This window comes from Amborella trichopoda, chromosome 4 (assembly GCF_054954075.1).
Source record: "Amborella trichopoda isolate Santa Cruz 75 chromosome 4, AtrichopodaSantaCruz75HAP2 v2.0, whole genome shotgun sequence".
In the NCBI taxonomy this organism is placed as follows: domain Eukaryota; kingdom Viridiplantae; phylum Streptophyta; class Magnoliopsida; order Amborellales; family Amborellaceae; genus Amborella; species Amborella trichopoda.
In genome coordinates, this window is record NC_142339.1 from 49330743 (window position 1) to 49355278 (window position 24536).

A 24536-nucleotide genomic window follows, 5' to 3' on the forward strand; every position below is an offset into this window, starting at 1 on the left:
AGAACCCCTTGTCAACGAGCCAAGCTCGTTCTTAAACAACCACATGTAAGCATTGTTTTATCATATAAATAAGGATGAAAACACAGCCTATGTCTCCTTCTTGTCTCTAACGTGGTCTACCAATTCATTGTGGATCGAGGATTTTAGCGCATATAATGCCTTGCCCAATAAGATCTTCCACTATTTTAAGGCTTTTTCACTTTTCAACTTATGCGACGTATGAGATAGTGTCACTGCTGGAGATCTTGGCTCTACAATATGACTCCATGTAGGATCATAAATCGTTGTAGTTATGGTTGTCGAGTTTCTGTATTCGAAACAATAAGTTTCCATTCGTCACCATGTAGACCATGTTTTGTTCTCCAATGCTCTAGTCTCAAAAGCAGAGCACCCAAGATTGTAGAGCGTACCTCTGCTACCACTTGTTGAGGCACTCAACCAAGGATTCACACACATAATTCAGCACTAAATGGTAATAATATACAAAATCGAAAGCACATGTAGAGAACAAGCACAACCTCTCAAAATGATGCACTAAGACAAAGAAGAAAGACAGTGCAAAAATGACCTGAGAACCTTTTTCTATAGGAAAATTGTTTCATGCTGGCTGGACTGCATGACTATATGCGGTCCAAAAAGTGTGAAGCATTCATATTAAAGATGGATGCAAGAAGTTGTCCGTTTAAAAACAATGCAAACTAAGTAACTAACGGTCCAAATGTTTTCGTACTAGAATTATTATTTCTAATTTTTGAAACTTACTTATTTTTTTGTTTTCATGATCTCCATGCTAGAGATTACATGTCCTTAAAAAAATTAAGTCCAAAAGTCCATCTCAAAAATAAATTTATTAATAGGCCCGCATTTCTACATATACGGGCTTGCCCGCATAGAAACCGAGTCCTTTTCTATAACCTACATAACAAAGAAAAATCTCATAAAGCTCTAAACCTATCCAAATACAATGAATTTCTCTATAAAGAGAGACCTACAAAAAGTTGATAAGTACTACTCACACGCATGTTCACAAAGAGGTTTACAAAATCTGCTATAACCTCTTTCCTTTACGTGACCTTCCGAAACTTTGACCCACACACGATAGGAAAGCTAAGAACCGTTGCTTTATTATGCTAACTTTAAGCTCAATACCAAGAACCCTAGCAAATTAGTTAATTACAAACTTGTGCTTGAATAACAATAATTACTAGCTTTTTCATGGCCTGTGCCACTAGATCCAGCCTCTCCGGCCTGTCTGAGAATCAATGGTGTCATTTCTCTGTACAAAGTTCGAGGAAAATTTTCTCGGGCTTTGAGGATGGTCAATGATACACATCCGATTGCTCAAACATACATGCCGTGACTGTGTCGGCTCGCCTACCAGATTTCCTTCGTTTTTTCTTTTATCTAATGTTGCCAATGTTCCCTTTCTAAAGGTTGTAAAAGGTCTATCATTGTAACATATTTTTTTCTTAATAAAATGGGGAGGGGCCCGACATCCCACAGATTTACCCCCCAAAAAAAAGAAGAAAACATACGTGCTGCATGGTACTTGATCACCATTCATACAAAAACTTTCACCAGCACCCCAGCTACTAAATTTACCAACAAGCCAATGTCATCCATCTCTTTTGTAAGTCCCTCATGTGCACACACTACTCTTTCAAGCCTAGGAATCAAAATTTTTTGGATTGGCGTTCAAGAAAACATACTTCAATGTATATTTGGTAGCCATAAAACCATTCAAAGGGGATTCGACGTAACTACTTACAACTTAAGAGCGATTCACGTACGGATCAAAAAATTTTATCTAAAATATGAAATGCTATGTTTATAAGCAGAAATTACAAAGAAGGTCAGTCAGCCAGTTTTTTTTTATTTTTTTTATTTTTTACAAAATTACCATCCTCGGATTGCATTTTAACTTCTTTTTTTTTTAGTGTTTTTGTTAATAGGGCATTGCCCATGCGGTCCGAGGTTAGAATCCTCGTACGGATGTTGAGCTGTCCGAGGATGGGGATCACCCTAGAACCTATAGGAATTGATAGGTTTCCATCCTCGTACCGCTGTTTTTTTCTCAAAAAATAAAACAACACGGCTCGAGGATGGTGAACTCGGACTGCTACTTTTCTCAAAGAATAAGTAAGACAGAAATAGTGGTATGAGGATGAGAGCCTTGGAATGCTAACGAACCTCGGACCACATACACTGCCCTACTAACGAAAAAACATTTTTTTTTTTTCTTTTTAAATGCAATCCTAGGGTGGCATCCAAGGCAATTTTGAAAAACAAAAAAAATAAAAATAAAAAATGCAGGTTAATTGACCTTGTAATTGTTGCCTATAAACATATCATTTTGTATTTTAAGTAAAATTTTGGAGTCCGTATGTAAATCACTCAACTTAATTTAGCCAATAATGAAATACTCATGTCCTTAAGTCTTTCACCCCTACTTTGCTTCTCAATCTTTTGGTGAGAGAAATATTTGGGATTGACAATATGAATTGAGACTATCCTGGAAACAACTTAAGATTTCTACCTTAAAACTTAAGATTTATTGTGGAAAGAGGTAACACCAACCATGTCAATGGAAATTCATTTTCAAAGATTCCAAAACTGCATGTGATATGAACCTTCACACTTACCATGGCATTTAAAAAGACCTAGGAACATTTATTCATTAATAGTTTGACCTTAGTGTCTTTGAATAAGTGGAAATGCATTCTTAACAATGGCATATTCTTCTGTTCAAACATGAACAAGAGAACAGCAAGTCATCAATATAGAATAAACAATTAGGACATATCTCATGCCTCCCCAACTTAATAGATAGCATTTTGTCTCCATGCTTACCCTACTAATCGACTTTAGCATATGTGGGTAACAATAATAAATGAAAAGGAAATAGGATTCCATTATTAACCCTTCCACACCTTCCCCTTTAGTTTAGGAATCATCAATCCGCCCCTCATATTACCGTTAACAAGAGCCACATTTTTTCTCTCTTCCAAAGAACAAATTTTTTTAGTTCTCTATTTAATTCTAAATTTTTTGTATAACTTTTGTTTCACATTTATTTATGCATTACATTTGTTATATTTGATATTTGAATAAAATGTTTGAATGAGCCACACTTCTATGAAGGATATCGACTAACTATTATTTATTGTAAAAAGTTTATATAAGGTGTCAACTTTATACTGTAGAAGTAAGGAGCACCTCAAAAACCCATTGAAAAAGGTTGTTTCATCACTAAAAAATTCTCCAATCAATCATCTTGACTTTGTGTTCATTTTCACCTATAGGCGTTGCATAGTATTTTTTATGTATGGAAAAGTCTTCCCAACGGCTATAAGAAAAAATAAACAGTGATTTCGTCCATGCTCATCACTGTTCAAAGTTCATCGCACGGTCACGATTGTCTAGTAGTGTTTCAATTTTCATTTTTTTTTTCTATAAATTGGAATGATCTGAAATTTGAAGCGTGTGTATATCTTAATGAGGCGCACTTAATAAAAATACGAAATTTTTTTTCGTAAAATATAAATTGATCAAAATACCCATATAAATTTTTAGGGGTATTTTGGTCAATTTATGTTTTGTAAATTATTTTTTTATATTTTTATTAGATTGTCCTATTTTTTATGAACACACGATCCAAATTTCAGATCATTCTGACTTGTAAAAAAAAAAAACTAAAACACTACCGGACAACTGTGGCTGTGCAAAGAACTTTTATATATATATATATATATATATATATATATGGAAAAAGCTGGGGTTAGCCCACAATCTCATATGAACCCATTGGCCCAGATTGAATCTAGGCCAATCTAATGATCACGGATGTCTGGTAGTGTTTGAATTTTATTTTATTTTTTAACAATCCAAATTACTTGAAATTTTAGGCGTGTATTCATAAAAAATAAACGAATCATTGAAAAATATCAAAAAAATATTTTATATGAAATAAAAATATCCTTGAAAAGTTTTGGGGGTATTTTGATAATTTTTATTTTTACGGATAATTTTTTTAGATTTTTATTAGGTGTGCCTTGATGAGAAGAATACACACCTAAATTTCAATTGATTTGGATTTGTAAAAAAAAAATAAAATTAAAGCACTACCAGACATCCGTGATTGTCAGATCGGCCCATATTCACTTTGGGCCGTTGGACTCATATGTTTATGTGAGCTAGTGGGCTAACCCTAGATTTTATATATATATATATATATATACCTTAAAATTTAGAGCATGTGTTCATAAAAAATAGGAGAATCTAATAAAAATAATTTACAAAATATTTTTTTTTTTATTTTTTTATTGGGTGCGCCTTACTAAGATGTACACATGCTCTAAATTTCTGATCATTCTGATTTATAGAAAAAAAATAAAAAATGAATCACTACTGGACAATCGTGACCGTGCGATGAACTTTGGACGGTGATGAGTATAGGTGAAATCACTATTCATTTGCGCTTATAGGCGTTAAAAAGACTTATATATATATATATATATATATATATATATATATATATATATATATATATATATATATATATATATATATATATATATATAAATGATCCTATAGGACCCTCTCCCAACCACGTGTGTAGGACCTCAAAGGATCACTTTTGAATTTGGCACAAATCTATAGAAAAGTCAAGTACTACACCCATGTGATAACTTTTCTAGAGATCTGTGCCAATTTTAATGGTGATCTTTTGGAGTCTTACACACATAGATAGGATGGTTCATCTTTAACTGGGATGGCTGCTTTTAGTATTATACTCTTCTCAGGTGGATGAGTACTAGTAGTGGTTGTACCATCAGTACTAATATAAGTTTTTTCTTCTATTGTTTGAATATTTTCAAATGAAGGAATTATAATATTATATTGACCGCATATTTCTTTTAACCATATAAAAAAGCCTTTGGTTAATCTTTCTTTTTTAAGAAATTTATTATATTTTTTATGCATTAATTCTATTAATCTAGGTTGGAATGTTTTTAAATACCATTCGCGAATATGTTTATTTTCTTCAGATAAATAATCTTTTCTGATATATTCTTTATTAACTTTTCTCCGTTTCCTTTCTAATTTGGCTGCTAAATATGCTGCTATGTATTCATCAGAATATTGATCATATGGATTGATTCCTTCTTCTATATCATCTTCGATTTGAAAAGTTAATATTTGAAAATCTTCTATACTAGGTTTAGGAGTATTTGCTATACTTGATTCAGGAGTATAGGTAGGAATAACAACATGATTTGTTGTTCTTCTTATTCCTTGGAAATGTAAATCTGACTGTGGTATTGATTGTATAGATGATGAAGAAGATGGAGGAGGTAGTATTATGATATCAGGATTAGTAGAATAAGATTTTCTACTTGGTATTTTGTTTTTTATATTCCTTTTTCTATTAATATTGATATCATCCTGTACTTGTAATTGTTGGAATTTTATTTCAATATTACCATCTGGATGTTCAATTATTTGATTTGGAATATTGTGTTTTGGTAATTCTTGGGGCTGATTTGCATTTTGCAATGCCCATTATTGTGGTAGAACAATGTCTGACCACTTAATGGTTTTAGGTACTATTGTATTAGACTTTTCCATATTTGTTTGAATAGTATCGTTTGATCTTTTTGATCAATTCTCATGATATTTGGACATAAAGTATTCATGACTTTGTAATATATTCTGTATACTATTGCTAAACTTTGAGAACCATGGATCATGTTGAAACCATGAGTTTTTAAATTTATTGTTAGTATATCTAGAATATTTGGATCAGTTAAAGAAACCGAAAAATTTAGAAAACAATTAAAATATATTGAACCACTACAGAGGCTTGATTCAACCATACCAAGTAGCAAGTCTGTGAAGATATTGTGTCTTGTATCTCTTAGGCATACAAGCACAGAGGTGTTCAACCCTAGTCGGGTAAAAGGTTTCACTGCTATTTGGATTAAACCAATGTGTAAATATTTATAATTATTTTCTTTATGTTTTTCAATAACTTTTCTTGATAGTAGTTGAAAGTCTTCTTGATTTTGAGTGACAGATAAACTTTCTTCTACTGTTTTGATGGCATATCCCATCTTGAATTTAAATGATCCCTTATGGTAAATGTCATGTATTGGTACCTTAGGAATATTCCAATTTTGAATATTTTCTTCAATGTCATTTATGATAATTTGTTCTTTATTTTTTACTCTAAGTGTTTGAGATGAAGTTGCATTCTTACTTGTAAGATTCCTAATTAAATTTTCCATCCGTAGGTTGCGGATAATGACAATCTGGACGATCAAGATCCAGCGTTTTCCCTAAGCGGCTCTTCCTGGCCTTGGCGGTACTTTGCAATAGATCTTTCGTCTCTTGCCTTAACTTTCGGACCAACTTCCTTGGATGTAAATTTAACTTGGTTTCTTTCAGTAAAGATGTAACTTTTATCTCTAACTTATAGTTTAAGTGTTAAAGAATAGTATGCCTGTTTTATCAGTTTAACTGTTTACACAGTTTCACTGTTAGACAATTCTACTGTTTGGATCTGATACCAAATTCCTTGGATAATGAAATGGGATTATTCCATATTAGTTGATACCACTGCTGACTATTCATATATCCCTAGACTTGGAAAAACGATCTCTGTCAAGTGGTGGGACATATTCAATATGGACCCTACATCACTCACACCTAAAAGAATACCTCAGAAAACCCTTGAAAAACAACCAAGCTAGAATACAGCCAATACTTCATTTGATTTCCCAACCTATCTGAGAAATATGCTTCAGTCAAATCCTAATGCCTCGAAAGAAACATTAGAGAAACAAATGAAAGAGATCTTTGCTGAAGCTGGGAAAAGACCAGTTTCCTCTGAGGAGACCGTACAATCATCTCCTTTACACACCAACCAATATCTCAATCTCCCTATAGAAAATCCGGATGAAGAAACTGATCCAGACGAAGATGATCCGGACGAATTCAGTCAGAGACCCTGAAGACTATTCTATAAAGAATCAAAATAGTTGCTGATAAAGATTCCAATATCCATCACCGTATACATGCTGTACCAACAATAATGTTCCAGGCACTCCACCGACACCGTCACTATCATCAACCGACAAAGAATAAACAAAGAGCATCAGGAACAGTGATCACCGACACAACACGACAAGCAAAGATGCTCTCACTGTAGCCACCATAAAGAAAAGACAAAAAATACTGTAGCCACGTCGTTACTTTATACTGTAGCCACTTGGCACTGTAGCCACTTAGCACTGTAGCCATTTTTCTTTTAGTCTTGTCTTTCTTTTCTTTTTATCTTTTTTCGCCGACATTTGCTTTATTCCTTTTGTCCGTTTCTACCGACACTTGCGTCTCCTTTAAGCAAGCTCACCTATAAAAGGGGGGCGAACCCCTTTCATTCGGGGAGGTTTAGGGTAATTCTTTAGCTTTTAACTCAAGGCATTGAACTGCAGTAGTATGAATATCCGTCCAAGGTGGAGGATTCTTTTTGAGCCTATCATATAAAGGTTTTGCATCAATAGCAAGATTTTTATAGAAATCACTAATATAATTTAAACATCCTAAAAATCTTTGAAGTTCGGTTTTATCGAGGATTTTATCAGGGAATTTATCAGCAAATAAAATAGATCTATCAATGGGAATGATAGTGCCTTGATTAATATTATGTCCTAAAAATCTTGTCGATGATAAACATGTCCAAATCAACCCAAATAAATTTACTCCCCTATATCTTCAAAACCATTTAAGCCCTCTTAATGGTATCAAGACTAGAGAATGATATGAGTCTGTTTTACTGGAAACCGGATCAGTTTCAATAGTCCATTTTTTCCAAGGCAACATCAATTTATATGCTTATTCATAGTTACAAATAAAAAAGTTGTTGACATATGAAGATTAGGGTAATAACCCCACTCAGGAAAAAAAATTATTAAATACAGAATATCAATACAAATATTACAGATATGCTGAATATCTTGAAGCTTGGCATAAAATATTTTTCTACCAAAATCCAAATAATTCTCACTCTTGATACATCCAGTTTAAAATGCCTATATTTGAAAGATTTCCCAGTTGGTTCCGTCATTGGTTCCTTATTTCGGGATCCTCCACCCAAATACTACTTGATTCCTTCCAAGCTTTTCAACAAAAATTCTGTGAATATAATACTTGTTCAGACCAAATAGACTACCATCTGTACTTCAGGGCCATTTATCATATCCCATGGATTGTAAAATGGGAGTATGCTATTAATGGAAATACTTCGAATACTTATGAATACATTCCCCGTCTAAGGAAAAATATAAAAATTAAATGGTGGGATATATATGACACTGACCAACATTCTTTTTCACTCAAGAGGATTCCTCCTTCCTCGGAGGTCTGTCATAATACTACTGAGAATAATATTGTTACTCTTAATACATTTTCTTCTTATATGAAAAAGTTAAAACACGCTCATCCCCATGCTACACTAGAAGAAATAAAAAAACAACTGTTTGCAATATTTGCTGACTCTTCTACGTTACCGACAACATCAGAAGAAACTGTCCAATCTGGTGATCCTCTCCTTGAAGAATTTAACCAAAGGCCCGAAAACTGACGACCCGGCCCATTGGAAAATCTCATCCTTATCCTTTATTCTGATATGACTCAAAGTAGATTCCTTATCTTTACTTTATTCCGATATGACCCAAAGCAGATTCCTTTGGTTTGACGAGACCCCAACTACAATGAATATTATTCCCTTGCATAATGCACCATTGCCACGTGTTTGATGAGACCCCAACTACAGTGAATATTATTCTCTTGCACAGTACACTATTGCTCCTCAAGCACCATCAATTGCCACGTTGCCCAATCGCCACGTGCCATCAACCGACAAGTCACCTCCGTCGATCATCACCTTATCCAGCCGTATGATTCATCTATCTTAGCCAGATCCCTTGAGAGAAGGATAAGCAACAGCAGCCGTCCACCTGGCAACCATCTATACAAACTTGCGCTTATAAATACATCTTCCCCAGATAGACAGAGCAGGTCGAATTCAAGGAAGCCATACGAGAAGACCTTCTTCATCACTCCTCTTTAAGTCACCCCTCTCTTATTCCTCTTTGCGATTCTCCTTCTTTACTACTATAAATTCTCATACAGTAGCTAGTTTTCATAACAGTCCTGCATAATCGAATCAAAATTGGTAACCTCTATTACTCCGTATTTTTAAATGTATGTGTAATATCTCTTCTCTTCCCTCTTACTGTCCTTACGAATGAAGTTTCTTCTCCAGTTATTGTATTTGTAAACAGTGAGTATTTATTATGATCTATGAGTTTTGAGATTTATCTGTCTATTATGTGTTTTATATCTGTCTATTATTAATGCAATTTAAATTAGTATTCAGTATTAAAATAAGAAATTCAATCCATACGTCTTAGATTATCTTAGATATTTCTGTAATCTCTGTTGTCTTCATAATATTCTTATTCTTTTATTATATAGGAATTTTACAACAATTAATTAACTACAATTATGCTCTATTCGTGTTTTTAAGGTAGTAATTTTTTATTTAATTTAAACTGGTTGATCTTGCTGCGTTTATGGTATCAAAGACATATCAGTTCACACTTGATCACTGTTTATATCTGTTAGAGAATCACTAGTATGAAAAACGACTTCATCATAGGAAATCTAAAATTTTTTTCCATTAAAGCAAGTTGGTCCGAGAGTTGAGGTTAGAGAGTCTCAGACACTCAGTCTAAAGATCGTTATGGGCAGGAGAGCCGCTGAGGTCGAAACAGACATAAGAGGTAGTCAAGGAGGACTGTCCAGATAACACTCATCCGCAACCTAATAATGGAAAATTTTATTAGAAATCTTACTGATAAAGCTGTTGGACAAACTAGTAATACTCTAAGGATTAAGAACAAAGAAGAAGTAATTATAAATGATATTGAAAACCAAATACAAAATTGGAATATACCAAAAGTACCTATATCTAATGTATATAGAAAAGGAACATTCGATTTAAAAATAGGTTATGCTATAAAAACTGTGGAACAGACTTTGTCTGTCACCAGTAATCAAGAAGACTTTCAACTTTTATCAAATAAAATAATACAAGTACATAACAATAAAAATTATAAATATTTACATATTGAACTAATAGCAATTAAACCATTAGCACGATTAGGACTTAACAATTATGTCCTTGTATGCCTAAGAGATACAAGGCATAATAGGTTTTCTGATTCATTACTTGGAATGGTGGAATCCCATCTTTGTAGTGGACCAATATATTTTAATTGTTTTCCTAATTATTCTGTCTCATTAACATATCCAAATATTCTAAATGTTTTATCCTTAAACTTGAAAACACAAGGGTTTGATATGCGAATAGGATCTCAAAATAATGCTATAGTATATCGAATTTATTATAAAGTTATGACTACTTTATGTCCTAATGTACTCCAGGTAGATACTAGAGGACAAACTATATTATTCCAAACAAATATAGAAAAATCTAATATTATTGTCCCCAGAACTATATCATGCTCAGAAATAGTTCTACCACAATCATGGTCAATACAAAATGATCAACAACCTACACAGTATCCAGTACAAAATATTCCAGATAAAATAGTTGAACATAATAATGGCAACATAGAAATACAATTTAATAGTGATCGAAATTATTTAAATCAAGATGATTTAAATATCTCCTCTAAACCAATTAAAATAGAACCAACCCGAAGTTCTGTAACCATCTATAACAAGTCTCCTCAAAGACCGGTGACATCCGAACAAATACCTATATCCCGAAATAGTCGAACATTTGAACTACAAATTCAGGGACTATTAAGAACATCTGAAAATGTTATTATTTTTCAATATAAATCAGCCCAAGACAAACCTGATGAATCAGAATTTCACCTATTAACTCTTCAAAAAGAAGAAAAAGTTAATAAAAGTCATATTACTAATGATTATTTATTTGAGGAAAACAAAAAAATTAGGCATTGGTATCTTAATACTTCTAGCCAAGATTAGTAGAATTATTCCATACGAAATTCAATAAATTTCTAAAAAAGGAGAAGAAAACTATATGTTTCTTCGATTGGTTAAGAAATATATGTAAAGACAAAAATATAACAATACCAAAAATTGAAATTAATACATTAGAAACCCAATTTACTAAAGTCAATACTCTTGAATCTCAATTTACAAAATTCACTACTACTAGTGGCAAAGACATCACTTGTATGCATCCTCCAAAACAAAGTCTAACCATTAAAGGAGTTAGTAAACAACTCCCCGAAAAAGATACAGAGGAATCAAGTACTTCTACTCAAATAATTTTATATGAAACAACAGCAACCCCATATAAATTAACTACTTCAGATGTCACAAGATTTGACTTACTTCCTCATATAATTGAACAAAATAATTATACGAATCTTTACCTACAAACAATAGGCAAACAAACAATACGAATTGAAAATCTTTTATCTCCTGCTCCATCCATTTATCTACCAAAACATTTACTATTTAAACCTCCTCCTGAGCTAAATAAAGAAAAATTTCTTATCGGAGATGATAATAAAACATTAATGGATCAACTAATATCAAAATTGTCTAAACTTGATATTACAAATAAAACCAAAGAAAAGGTTCCTGAACATGAAACCCTAATGCTTCAGGAAGAATTTGATGAGTCTATGAATGATACAATAGAAAATAGAGAACAAACATTTAATCAGTCTATGACATCTAGTCCACATATTGATGAAATCCAAAGAATTGTATATTCCAAAATTGGAAACCTGCAACAGCTCTACCATATCACAGGAGACCAACTCCAGTTGATATACAATTTGAAGAAGCTTTCATATCCAATTCTTCTTCTTATTCGGGAAGGACTTTAGTAAACTGGAATGTTGATGGAATATCTGAACATCAAATCTTAGACACCATGAGACATATGACCATGTATGCATCTGCATGCAAAATGGTAGGAACACATGACCAAGAAATAGCAAAAGCCATAGTCTGTGGTTTTACAGGATGGCTTCGAGGATGGTGGGATTTCCATCTCCCAGAACATGTCAAACAAACAATAATAAATAGTGCAAGACAATGGACTGTGAAAAATGAACAAAATCAAGACATCCTTCTAACAGAAAGTGATGCAGTAAATACATTAATTTATACGATTACACTCCATTTTATAGGAAATACAGTTGTCCTAGCTGCAAGATCTGAGGATCTTTTGTCCAATTTAAGATGTCCTACTTTATCTCATTATAAATGGTATAAAGATGTATTTTTTTTTCGATTATTATTACGGGAAGATAGTCAGCTAGACTATTGAAAAGAAAAATTTATTGCTAGATTACCTTATTTATTTGCTGAAAAAGTCAAAGAACGACTAAAGAATAAAAATAATGGCGTAATATCATATTCTAAATATATTTTAGGAGAATTATCTGCTGAAATATGTGCAGAAGGTTTAGCGTTATGCACTGATATGAAACTCAAAAAACAGTTAGATAAACAACAAATGACCGGTAAAAAAGAATTAGGTGATTTCTGTGAACAATTTGGTTATCATATAGACAAAAGTAATCAAATTCATAAAAAGAAACACAGACCAGGAAAAAAGGAAAAATATCATTCTAAGAAATATAAACATAGAGAGAAAAGAGATAAATTTACCAAGCGCTTTGCTCCCAAATATTCTACTTTTAAGAAAAAGGGTAAAAGGAAATTACCCGTCTGCTATAAATGTGGAAAGGCTGGCCATTATAAAAGCCAATGTAAAGTTAAAAAGAAAATTGAAACTCTTATAGTAGATAAATCAGTAAGAAATAATTTATTTAACATAGTACAAATATATGATTCTCCTACTAGTTTCGATACAGACTCCCAATCCGGTAGTGACATGTCTTTAGTAGGAAATCTTCATGATGAACATCTCATATGGTCAGATACTACGACTGATGAACCTGATAATGACCAATGTGAAACTTGTTCTAAGAACGTTCCAAGTCATAATCTTCATCCCCTGACAAAAGAAGATAATTTTATCTTAGATCGAATAGAAAAAATATCTAATCCCGATGATAAAAGAGAATTAATCACACAATTCATTAATCTTATAAAACAAAAAGATAAACCTATTTCATTAATTAAACCTCCTGATGAATATAATTTTGCTACTATAATGAAAAGAATCAGCCAAAATGAAGCTCTTCATAAAGAACCCACTATAGTTGACCTCAAAATAGAAGTAAATACTAATAAATCAGAAGTATCTCAACTAAAGCATAAGATACAAATCCTAGAATTACAAAATAATATTGCTGACACAATAACTGATACTGATGACATTGAATTTGATAATTTAGTGCACACCGATAATCTGAAAGAAAACCCTGAATCCTCTGGTGTCAAAATAAAAGAAGAAGAGACTACAACTCTAAATTTATTCAATAAAGTTATTATCCAAAAATGGTTTGTACTAGTCAAGATTGTTGTAAATAATGAATATAACTTTCAATCTTTAGCCTTAATAGATTCTAGTGCAGATTTAAATTGCCCCAATGAAGGATTAGTACCTACTAAATATTTTGACAAAACTACTCAAATATTAAACACTGCTGATGGAAGTAGATTATTTATTAAATACAAATTATCTAATGCAATGATCTGCAATAATGGACATTGTTTTCCAACTCCTTTCATAACGGTCAAAGGATTAACCCAAGCTGTTATCCTTGGAGTACCTTTTCTTACATTACTTTATCCAATGACAATTACTCATACTGGAATAGAAACAAGAATAAATAATACTACTATTCAATTTGAATTCTTAGATAAACCCAGAATTAAAGAAATAAATAATATAAAAGGAATTATCAAACAAAAAGAGAATTTCCTATGCTCTTTACAAACAGAAATAAAACATAAAATAATAAGTGAAAAATTACAATCCATTGAAGTAATTCACAAAATACAAACACTCAAAACTTTAATTGAAAGAGAAATTTGTAATGAATTTCCTAATGCATTTTGGAATCGAAAACAACATATTATTGGATTACCATATGAGCTTGATTTTGATGAAAAGAAAATACCTACAAAAGCTAGACCAATTCAAATGAATACTGAATTATTACGAACATGTAAAATAGAAATAGAGGATCTATTACAGAAAAAACTCATAAGACCTAGTCAATCTCCTTGGAGTTGCTCAGCCTTTTATGTAAATAAAAATGCTGAAAAGGAAAGAGGAGTTCCTCATTTAGTTATTAATTATAAACCTCTTAATAAAGTTTTACAGTGGATCAGATATCCAATTCCCAATAAAAAAGATTTATTAGACAGACTTGTAAATGCAGGCATCTTTTCTAAATTTGATATGAAGTCAGGTTTTTGGCAAATACAAATTAAAGAAGAAGATAGATACAAAACAATATTTAATGTACTATTCGGCCAATTTGAATGGAATGTCATGCCTTTTGGTCTAAAAAATGCTACATCTGAATTTCAAAAAATAATGAATGATGCATTCAATCCCTATTATAAATTTATGATAGTTTACATTGATGATGTCTTAATATTCTCTGACTCTATTGATCAACATTTCAAACATCTTAATACTTTTATCAATACAGTAAAACATGGTGGGTTAGTTGTTTATGCTAAAAAGATAAATTTATTTCAAACTAGGATAAGATTTTTAGGACATAATATTAATCAAGGCACTATCATTCCCATTGATAGATCTATTTTATTTGCTGATAAATTCCCTGATAAAATCCTCGATAAAACCAAACTTCAAAGATTTTTAGGATGTTTAAATTACATTAGTGATTTCTATAAAAATCTTGCTATTGATGCAAAAACTTTATATGATAGGCTCAAAAAGAATCTTCCACCTTGGACGGATCTTCATACTACTGCAGTTCAATGCCTTAAGCTAATCCTCCACCTTGGACGGATCTTCATACTACTGCAGTTCAACGCCTTAAGTTAAAACCTAAAATTACCCTGTTTAACTTTACCTGACCTAACTGCCTTTAAAATCATTGAATGTGATGCTTCTGATATAGGATTAGGAGGTATTTTAAAACAAACCATAGAATCTAAAGAACAACTCATTCGCTTTACTTCTAAAGCATGAAATTCCACTCAAAAGAATTATCCTATTGTCAAAAAAGAATTACTTGCTATTATTCATTATGTTACTAAATTTCAAAGTGATATTCTTAATCAACATTTCCTTATACGAACTGATTGCAAAGCTGCCAAAGATATCCTGCAAAAGGATGTCCACAATCATGTTTCCAAACAAATTTTGCCCGTTGGCAAGCCATTTTATCTGCTTTTGATTTCTCCATTGAACATCTTCACGATGCTTCTAACTCTTTACCTGATTTTCTTACCCGTGAATTTTTGCAAGGGAGGTCGTACCTTACCACCTCTTCCACCTAAAGAACCACTCCCTCACAGTTTGCAACTTTTTTATAGGAATAAGAGTATGCATACTAATACATCTCAAAAATCGAAACAAAAAACCCCCATGGACTTAGTTCCTTTGCATCCATCTGAGCTCCCTGTGCTCAGCCAACCTTTTTTACCATTACAGCCCATGTCTCCACTACGATCTACCAATGTCCCAGAATATTATATTCAAAGTCTAAAGCATAATACACCAAGTCCTGCTTTTTCTAGAGCCTAAATCCCATATAAATCACCCTCTTCTTCCAGATCAGTGTATATTGATAATGCTTTTATTGCAGTCCTTGATGATAAACATGTCCAGATCAACCCAAATAAATTAGCTCCCCTATATCTTCAAAACCATTTAAGCCCTCTTAATGATATCAAGACTAGATAATGGTATGAGTCTGTTTTAATGGAAACCGGATCAGTTTCAATCGTCCATTTTTTTCAAGGCAACACCAATTTATATGCTTATTCAAAGGTACAAATAAAAAAGTTGTTGACATATGAAAATTGGGGTAATAACCTCATTCAGGGAATTTTTTTTATTAAATACAGAATATCAATACAAATATTACAGATATGCTGAATATCTTGAAGCATGGCATAAAATATTTTTCTACCAAAATCCAAATAATTCTCACTCTTAGTACATCCAGTTTAAAATGCTTATATTTGAAAGATTTCCCAGTTGGTTCCATCATTGGTTCTTTATTTGAGGATCCTCCATCCAAATACTACCTGATTCCTTCCAAGCTTTCCAACAAAAATTCTGTGAATATAATATTTGTTCAGACCAAATAAACTACCATCTGTACTTCATGGGCATTTATCAAATCCCATGGATTGTAAAATGGGAGTATGCTATTAATGAAAATACTTCGAATACTTATGAATACATTCCCCGTCTGGGGAAAAATACAAAAATTAAATGGTGGGATATATATAGCACTGACCCACAATCTTTTTCACTCAAGAGGATTCCTCCTTCCTCGGAGTTCTGTCATAATACTACTAAGAATAATACTGTTACTCTTAATACATTTTCTTCTTATATGAAAAAGTTAAAACACGCTCATCCCCATGCTACACTAGAAGAAATAGAAAAACAACTTTTTACAATATTTGCTGACCCTTCTACGTTACCTACAACATCAGAAGAAACTGTCCAATCTGGTAATCCTCTTCTTGAAGAATTTAACCAAAGGCCCGAAAACTGACGACCCGGCCTATTGGAAAATCTCATCTTTATCCTTTATTATGATATGACTCAAAGTAGATTCATTACCTTTACTTTATTCCAATATGACCCAAAGCAGATTCCTTTTGCTTGACGAGACCCCAACTACAGTAAATATTATTCCCTTGCATAATGTACCATTGCCACGTGTTTGATGAGACCCCAACTACAGTGAATATTATTCTCTTGCACAGTACACTATTGCTCCTCAAGCACCATCAATTGCCACGTTGCCCAATTGCCACGTGCCATCAACCGACAAGTCACCTCCGTCGATCATCACCTTATCCAGCCGTATGATTCATCTATCTTAGCCAGATCCCTTGTGATAAAGATAAGCAACAACAGCATGCCAGCAGCCGTCCACCTGGCAACCATCTATACAAACTTGCGCCTATAAATACATCTTCCCCAGATAGACAAAGCAGGTCGAATTCCAAGGAAGCCATACGAGAACACCTTCTTCATCACTCCTTTGTGAGTCACCCCCTCTCTTATTCCTCTTTGCAATTCTCCTTCTTTACTACTGCAAATTCTCATACAGTAGCTAGTTTTCATAACAGTCCTGTATAATCGAATCAAAATTGGTAACCTCTATTACTCCGTATTTTTAAATGTGTGATTGTAATATCTCTTCTCTTCCATCTTACTGTCCTTACGAATGAAGTTTCTTCTCCAGTTATTGTATTTGTAAACAGTGAGTTTTTATTATGATCTATGAGTTTTAGGATCTATCTGTCTATTATGTGTTTTATATCTGTTTATTATTAACGCAATTTAAGTTAGTATTCAGTATTAAAATAAGAAATTCAATCCATACGTCTTGGATTATCTTAGATATTTATGTAATATTTGCTGTCTTCGTAATATTCTTATTCTTTTATTATATAGGAATTTTACAATAATTAATTAACTACAATTATGCTCTATTCATGTTTTTAAGGTAGTAAATTTTGATTTAATCTAAACTGGTTGATCTTGGCGCGTTTATATATATATATATATATATATATATATATATATATATATATATATATATATATATATGTGCATATAAAACAAAAAAATGAATTTCAAGTCTTAAAACTAGTACATCTTGTAATACATTATGTAGACCATCCATTTTCAAGATTTTCAAGCACTCATATATGTGCTAGATTTGCACAATTTTAAGAGCTTTCAATTTTATTATAGGGGTGGAAAATAGACTCTTAGACTATGATAAGAGTTTGGCACCCAAAATTCATGTTTTAATGAGATTTTGAGGTGCACCTTACTGTGATTGTATAGGGTTGACACCTTATACAAGTCTCAACCTTATTTATTTTGGATGAGGTTTCTATAAGGCCTAGGCTTTATGAAAACAGAATAAACCTCACTTCAAATCCTCATCTAGAAAGCACTTTCGGCATCTGAAATCTTCACGATAGCTCTAAAATTAACTTCCAATACCAATAATGAAATTTGAAACTAAAAAATGGTACAAATCATGCATATATGTAAACACTTATTTTTAGAGCGAAATGGATGGTCTTAGATGATTTGTTGCAATTTACGTTATTCTAGAATTTGAAATCCTAACTTTTGTGCACAATCAAAATGTTCAAGTTGAGATGATTGATTTAAAAGTTTTTCAACACTTGTATTAGAATTTTTGATGCGTTAGGAGTGAGGTTTTACTTATTTTGATAAAGTTGCAGCCCTATCAAACCATTTTTTTTATTTTTCATCTTATTTATGCTTTTAATTAGAGCATATATACTATGCTCCTGCATAAGCCTTGTGTACATCTGCTCCCTCAATTAGAAAACCGACTTGGGAAACATTTACTCAAAACTTTTGCAAACCAACATTCTCTTTTATGGTTATTTTCAAAAGAAAAAAAAAATTGAATTTTGAATTTTAGACATTTAGATCTCACTATTAAAAATTTGGATGGCCTCTGTTCTATATTGGGACAATATTTTTCCACGGCCATTGGAAGTGCAATTTGAAAGTTTTTCTACTGATATTAATCTATAGGTCGAATAGGTTAAATCCTAAAAAATTGAGACCCTAAATTTTTGTCCTAGATTGGGTTTTACACAAGGGAATAAATGGCAAGCATATTTCCTTTAGAAGCATAAATATCTGGCTTCTATCATCTTTTTCCAAAGTTTCAATACTCGATAATGCTTTTTTACTTTGTCTTGTTTGAATTCAAGGGGAATCCACATTAAAGGAATGAAGCACCCCTCACATCCATCACATTCAACTTATTGCGAAACGATAAGAAAGGCATTAACCTTTATTAAGGTTGATGTAAAAGGCCGCCGCCACCGGAGCTAATACGAGATTCCCTTCGGATAGTTATCCCATAGTTGGGTCCGCCTTGATAAGACGGTTTTCTATTAATAGACCACCTGAAAAATTTAGTTCACTAAAAGAGGTTGTTTTAATGCCTAAATACCTTCAAATTTATTACCATTACATCAAGATGTATGAACAGGAAAAAAAAAATAGATTTTAAGTTTCGAAAATAGTATATTTTTTAATGTATTTTTGGACTGTCAATTTTCAAAATTTTCAAGTTTAAGCTTGATTTACATTATTTTTGAAGCTTTAGATTTTATAATTAAAGATGATAATATATTTTAAGACTATCATAGAGATTTCTAGTGTTGAAACCACATTTCTCGATACTATTCTAAGGTGCACTTTACTTTGATTGTTTAGAGTCTCGGCTCTGTACAAATCACACATTTTATATTTTGTATATGGAGGTCACAGTCATTTTGTCCATTAAATTTCTAAATGGGTGGTTGAATAGACACAAAGTTCCAAAAAAAAAATTCTCGAAACTTTGTGATTCATCCCAAGCCATCCAATTTAATATCTAATGACAGAGAATGATTGTGACCTTAATGTACAAGAGATAAATAATCTCTTTGTTGACAATCCCTTATATAATTCATTCATCTTAAACAATCAAAGTATGATGTGTCTTCACACTCTGCCCGAAGATGTAGTTTCGGCTAGAGTTGTTAATGGGTTGGGTTTGGTCGGGCATGAACTTGGTTCGAAATCATGTAAGGCGGGCTCAGCCCAGCCCAAGCCCCAAAAAAATTATATTTTGGGGCTGAAGTGAAATCTTACCTATGAGGCATGAACCCGACTGAACCAGAAATATCGGGTTGTGCTCAGCCTGTTATAAAATGCAGAAAATTTTTTAGTTTATACACTTACGGAAAATTTCAAGCCACGGCCCAGCCCAAACCAAACCAGACCCGAAGTAGCCCCGCCCAAATGATGTGGGCCGGCCCGACTTATTAACACCCCTAATTTTAGTATTAAAAACTTCACGTTGACTTCAATATTTCTTAATTATAAAATTTACAGCTCTATAAAAAGTGCACATCAAATAGATTCATAAACATTTGAAAATCTTAAAAATGGATAGTCCAGATAATGTGTTACAAAATACACTATTTTAAAGAATAAAAAATTATTATTATTTTATTCATATCGATACATCTCGAGGTTGAGATAATAAATAAGGGATTTTCTATCCTCCATCGACCTTTTCAGGTAGATTTTTTTTGGGGCATGAATTTCTTTTACGATATAAGAAATCTTTGTAAAATGTTGCCTTTAAGTATGAACTCTATTTGTGCCTCACAATTTGAACTCATGGGCATCACCTTAATACAATTACTTTTGTTTGCGTGGAGAGAGAGAGAGAGAGAGCTCATTGGTTCCACGAAGTACTTATGCTTTAGATTATTTATATTTATACACAAAATAGAAAATCCAAAACCGTCTTATAACTTATAGTTATAAGGGAAATAAGTAGAAAAAATACTCATCCAAAAAAAAAAAAGAAAAAAGAAAAAAGAAAAAAAAAGGGTAAACTAATCTATGGCAGGGCTGCTTTTGTTGCTCGCCTCCATTGTTAATTCCCTTCTGGTATCCTGCAACACTATTGCACCAACTCTCCATGTTGAATAGGCTGGAATCTCACTCCTCTTTTCTGAAAAAAAAAAACAAGAAATAGAAAACAATTAGTTCCCTTATCAAGAACATGAAAAGAGATATTATTTCTCAAAACAAGATAAAGGCATGTACATGCTTTAAGGTTTCTTGAGTTTTGTCTTTCAAATAGTTAGATCAGTTTAGCTTGGCAACGAGTCCGGATCCAGAGCGACCCCACTCAGTTTTATGTACATCTGGACAGGACCTGAACCCGGGTCAGTATATCCCTTGGACATAGACCATACCCAGATCTAGGTCAGATCCAAGTCATTTGGGCCAGGTCGGGGTTGCCTCGATCCGGACCGACTCGATAGGGTCCATACCGGACCCGGACACCCACTGATTGGCAGGTTGACCCGACCCGATTGCCACCTCTATATCAGTTTTATTTTTCTTTTAATTTTCTTTATTGTCCTAATTTTTCTTTTGAATGTTCTTGACAAGATAAATTTCAAAATATAGAAAAGTATCTCCCTAATAAGGAATTCCTAGGAGATTCGTTACAATGGGACTCTGATCCAACTTTTAAAACCTGTGCTTATTCAAAGTCATAACCTAAGTAGGTTTGGGTTTAATTTTGACAGGACCAATATGAACTAGTCAATCTATGGAGTTTCACAAATCACTCAAAAATTTGTGATTTTCAATGTTGTAATCGGATCGGATTATAGTACAATTTGACCATGTTAATTGGACTCAGATCTAGGTCGGCTCCAAGTCATTTGTGTCAGTTTCGGAGTTGCCCCGACCTAAACCCAACTCAGTTTCGGGGTTGCAACCCCTAGATCAGTTTTCTATTTCTTTTTCTTTTTTTTTATTGGGCTTCTTACTTTTCTTTTGACCGTTCTTGACAAGAGAAATTTCAAAATATACAAAATTATCTCCTTAATAAGGAATTCCCAGAAGATTCATTGCTATGGGACTCTAATCCAACGTTTGAAACCGATGTGTATCCAAGGTCATAATCAAAGTGGGTTTGGGTTTAATTTTGACAAGAACAGTACGAACCAGTCAATCTGTGAAGCTTCACAAATCACTAAAAAATTGGTGATTTTCAATATTGTAATCAAACCGGATTATGGTACAATTTGACCAAAATACTAGTCCAACCCACCAGTCAAATAAGTCTTCAAAAATATCAACCCCACATTAAGATAGTGATAATGAAATCAAAGAGATCCAATAGCCATAGAATGTCAGATAATAAAACAGAAAACACGTCTGCATAATCCTTGATTTTCTGAATTTTAGTAATTGTAAAAACTAGGAAAATATTAAATAATACGCAGTACCAAAACCAAGAAAAATATGGATAAGAAGAAAAATAAAAGAGAGTATTTTTTAAAAACCTACGTTTTCATAATTTTAATGAATTTAAGTTTATACATTTACTTGAATTCTTTTTTTAAGGTTAATACTAAGTCTATATTTGATTTTAACCATAAACGAAATCAAGATGCCCTAAAACTCATATTGTGACGTTTTTTAAAGTTTCGAGGGAATTTTTAAAAGTTTTAGAGCTAATTGAAAAGTGGAAACACAGAGAGAATAATCTTTAAAAAAAAAAGGATAAAAAGAAAAGATAAAAAACACTAAGAAATAAAATAGGAGCTTATTCCTTAATAATCTTTAGAAAACTTATATGCCCCTATCTTTCTTTTTCATATCTAATTCATGACTCATTAATTTTTTTTTTTTATATCTAATATTTCAAATATTGTAGCTTATATTTTTCTTATTAAGCTCGATTACATTCGAGCACATACTTGTTGCTTCGAATAAGGTAGTTGTAAAAAAAGGGAGTCACCGGCTAAACTCGATTTTTTTTTCGTCACGATACATTCCAAGCCATACAATTTAATATTAAGAAGTTTGAATCATTAAAAAATTAAATGCATTAAATTTTTCAAAAAAGTTAAGTGATAAAGGGCGCATCTTTCAATTCGACAAAACCATATGAAAAGCACTCATCCAACAGCAATAAAAAAAACTATCTTGAAGATTACGTTTCCTTTTTCTTTTTCTTTTTTTCGAGTGATTTTATGTACGGAGACAAAAACTTTATAGAAATGCTATGCTCAGATGTGGAAATTACAAAGAGGGGGACAGGTTGGAGGCGGCCAAGTCGAAGGACTCTAATCTTGGACCGCCCGGGCACTGTTCTTAAAGCTTGGGGCACTATGCTACTAACAAAAAAAACCCAAAAATCCAAAAAAATAACAGGTAAAATGCTGTATGAAGATAACATCCTCAGGTCCAGAGGCAAATTTGAAAAATATAAAAAATGCTGGTTGACTGACCTTTCTTGTTATTTATATCTATGAACGAAGAATTTTTTAAGTAAATTTTTCTTACGTAAATCACTTTTTTTTTAATGTTGATTATGTGTCTAATCTTCAATTATTTTTGTTTAAAAAAATGTTTCAAAATTCTAAGCTCAAAGAGAGAGGAGTAAAATTCTAAGATGATTACTGATAGATAAGTTTAGAAGTAAAATACTAAAGAATCTGAACACCGACGAGAGAAGGTACGTACGTACGATGTGAAGCAGAAAGAAATGGAAAACCTTAGAGAGAAACATATGGTGTAGAGAGAGAGAAGGAATGGAAAAACTTAAGAGAGAGAAAGAGAGGTGGAAGTAGAAACAGCACCATGAGATCTGAACCTCACCTCTTTGGGCCTGCAATTCTCCTGAATACTCCCCAACCCGGGCCTCCACCCCTTCTCCAATTCCCCACTCCTCCACCCTCTCTCCACCAGCTCCCCACTCTTCCACTCTCTCTCCTCCCTCCCCTCTTTCTCCATACACAACTCCAATATCCTCTCGGCCGCCTCCGACCCGTCCGCGCTCTCTTCCATCAGCCTCACCACCTGCGCCTTCGGCAGCCTCATCCTCACCCTCATCCCTCCTCCCTCTCCGACCATAGGACTCAAATCCGACACCGTTCTCCGTGCCAAAAGAAGCCCATCGAGCCTCTCCTTCGCGCTGCCCGCAGCCACCGGGACAGCCGAGCGGACGCGTCGTGTCGGTCGGGTTGGGGGCAGCTCAGACTTTTGGACAAGGAAGTATACCCGGCGGGGCATGAGGAGGGAGTCGGGGCCGAGGGGCTGGGCGCGGATGCCGAGCTCGCGCACGAGAGCATAATCGATGAGGACGTGCCCCGGGTGGTCAGCCAGCACATCCTCAACACGGACCGGGGCCTTGAGCTTGAGGGTCTCACCGTCCACCCGCATGATTTTCGCGGTGCTCCGCCTGCCTATGCTGTTGCCCATCGCCGGAAAAGATCAGGAGATCACCAGAAAAACTAAACAACAGACACAAAAACAGAAGCTTTGCCGAAAATTTGGACAAGGGGCTCAACGAAAACTCATCAGAATGCGAAATATTGATGGATTAGATGAAAAAATTCTAGCTGAGAAGAAAACGAAGTGCGCGCAAGCTCAAGTGCTGGAAATATTGAGCTTCCAGTAGAGAGGGGTTGAGGTTGAGGCCTCTTTAAAAGGAGGGAATGTGCCTTATTTCGTAGGAGAACGGAGGAGAGTTCCGTTTGAGATTTAAGAGAGAGAAACGGTTTGGTTCGGGAGCCGTTTTGGATGGGGGCGTTGGACACTTTATGATAGGACGGAGGAGAGAGAAAGAGGTGATCGCATTTAGAGAGAGAAACAAAGAGTTTAGAGAGAGAGAGAGAGAGAGAGAGAGAGAGATTAGCTCGAAGCTGTTGCGCATGTGGTCAGAAGAGGA

General features: G+C 33.5%; 1 protein-coding gene across 1 annotated transcript; it reads right to left on the reverse strand.

Annotated features, from left to right (window-relative positions):
- Positions 1-20517: 20517 nt before the first annotated feature.
- Positions 20518-24264, reverse strand: LOC18429004 (uncharacterized protein At1g66480). Its single transcript, XM_006838306.4, has 2 exons — positions 23465-24264; positions 20518-20792 (listed from the first exon to the last, which is right to left on the reverse strand). The coding sequence occupies exons 1-2, from the start codon at positions 24065-24067 to the stop codon at positions 20742-20744; spliced, it is 654 nt and encodes a 217-aa protein (XP_006838369.2). The 5' UTR covers positions 24068-24264; the 3' UTR covers positions 20518-20741.
- Between the last annotated feature and the right edge of the window lie 272 nt (positions 24265-24536).

Excerpts from the sequence above, each read along its gene's own strand:
- LOC18429004 (XM_006838306.4), bottom strand. The coding sequence starts at position 24,067 with ATGGGCAACAGCATAGGCAGGCGGAGCACCGCGAAAATCATGCGGGTG. Across the intron at positions 20,793-23,464 it reads AGAATTGCAGGCCCAAAGAG|AAAAGAGGAGTGAGATTCCA; the intron begins GTGAGGTTCAGA and ends TTTTTTTTTCAG.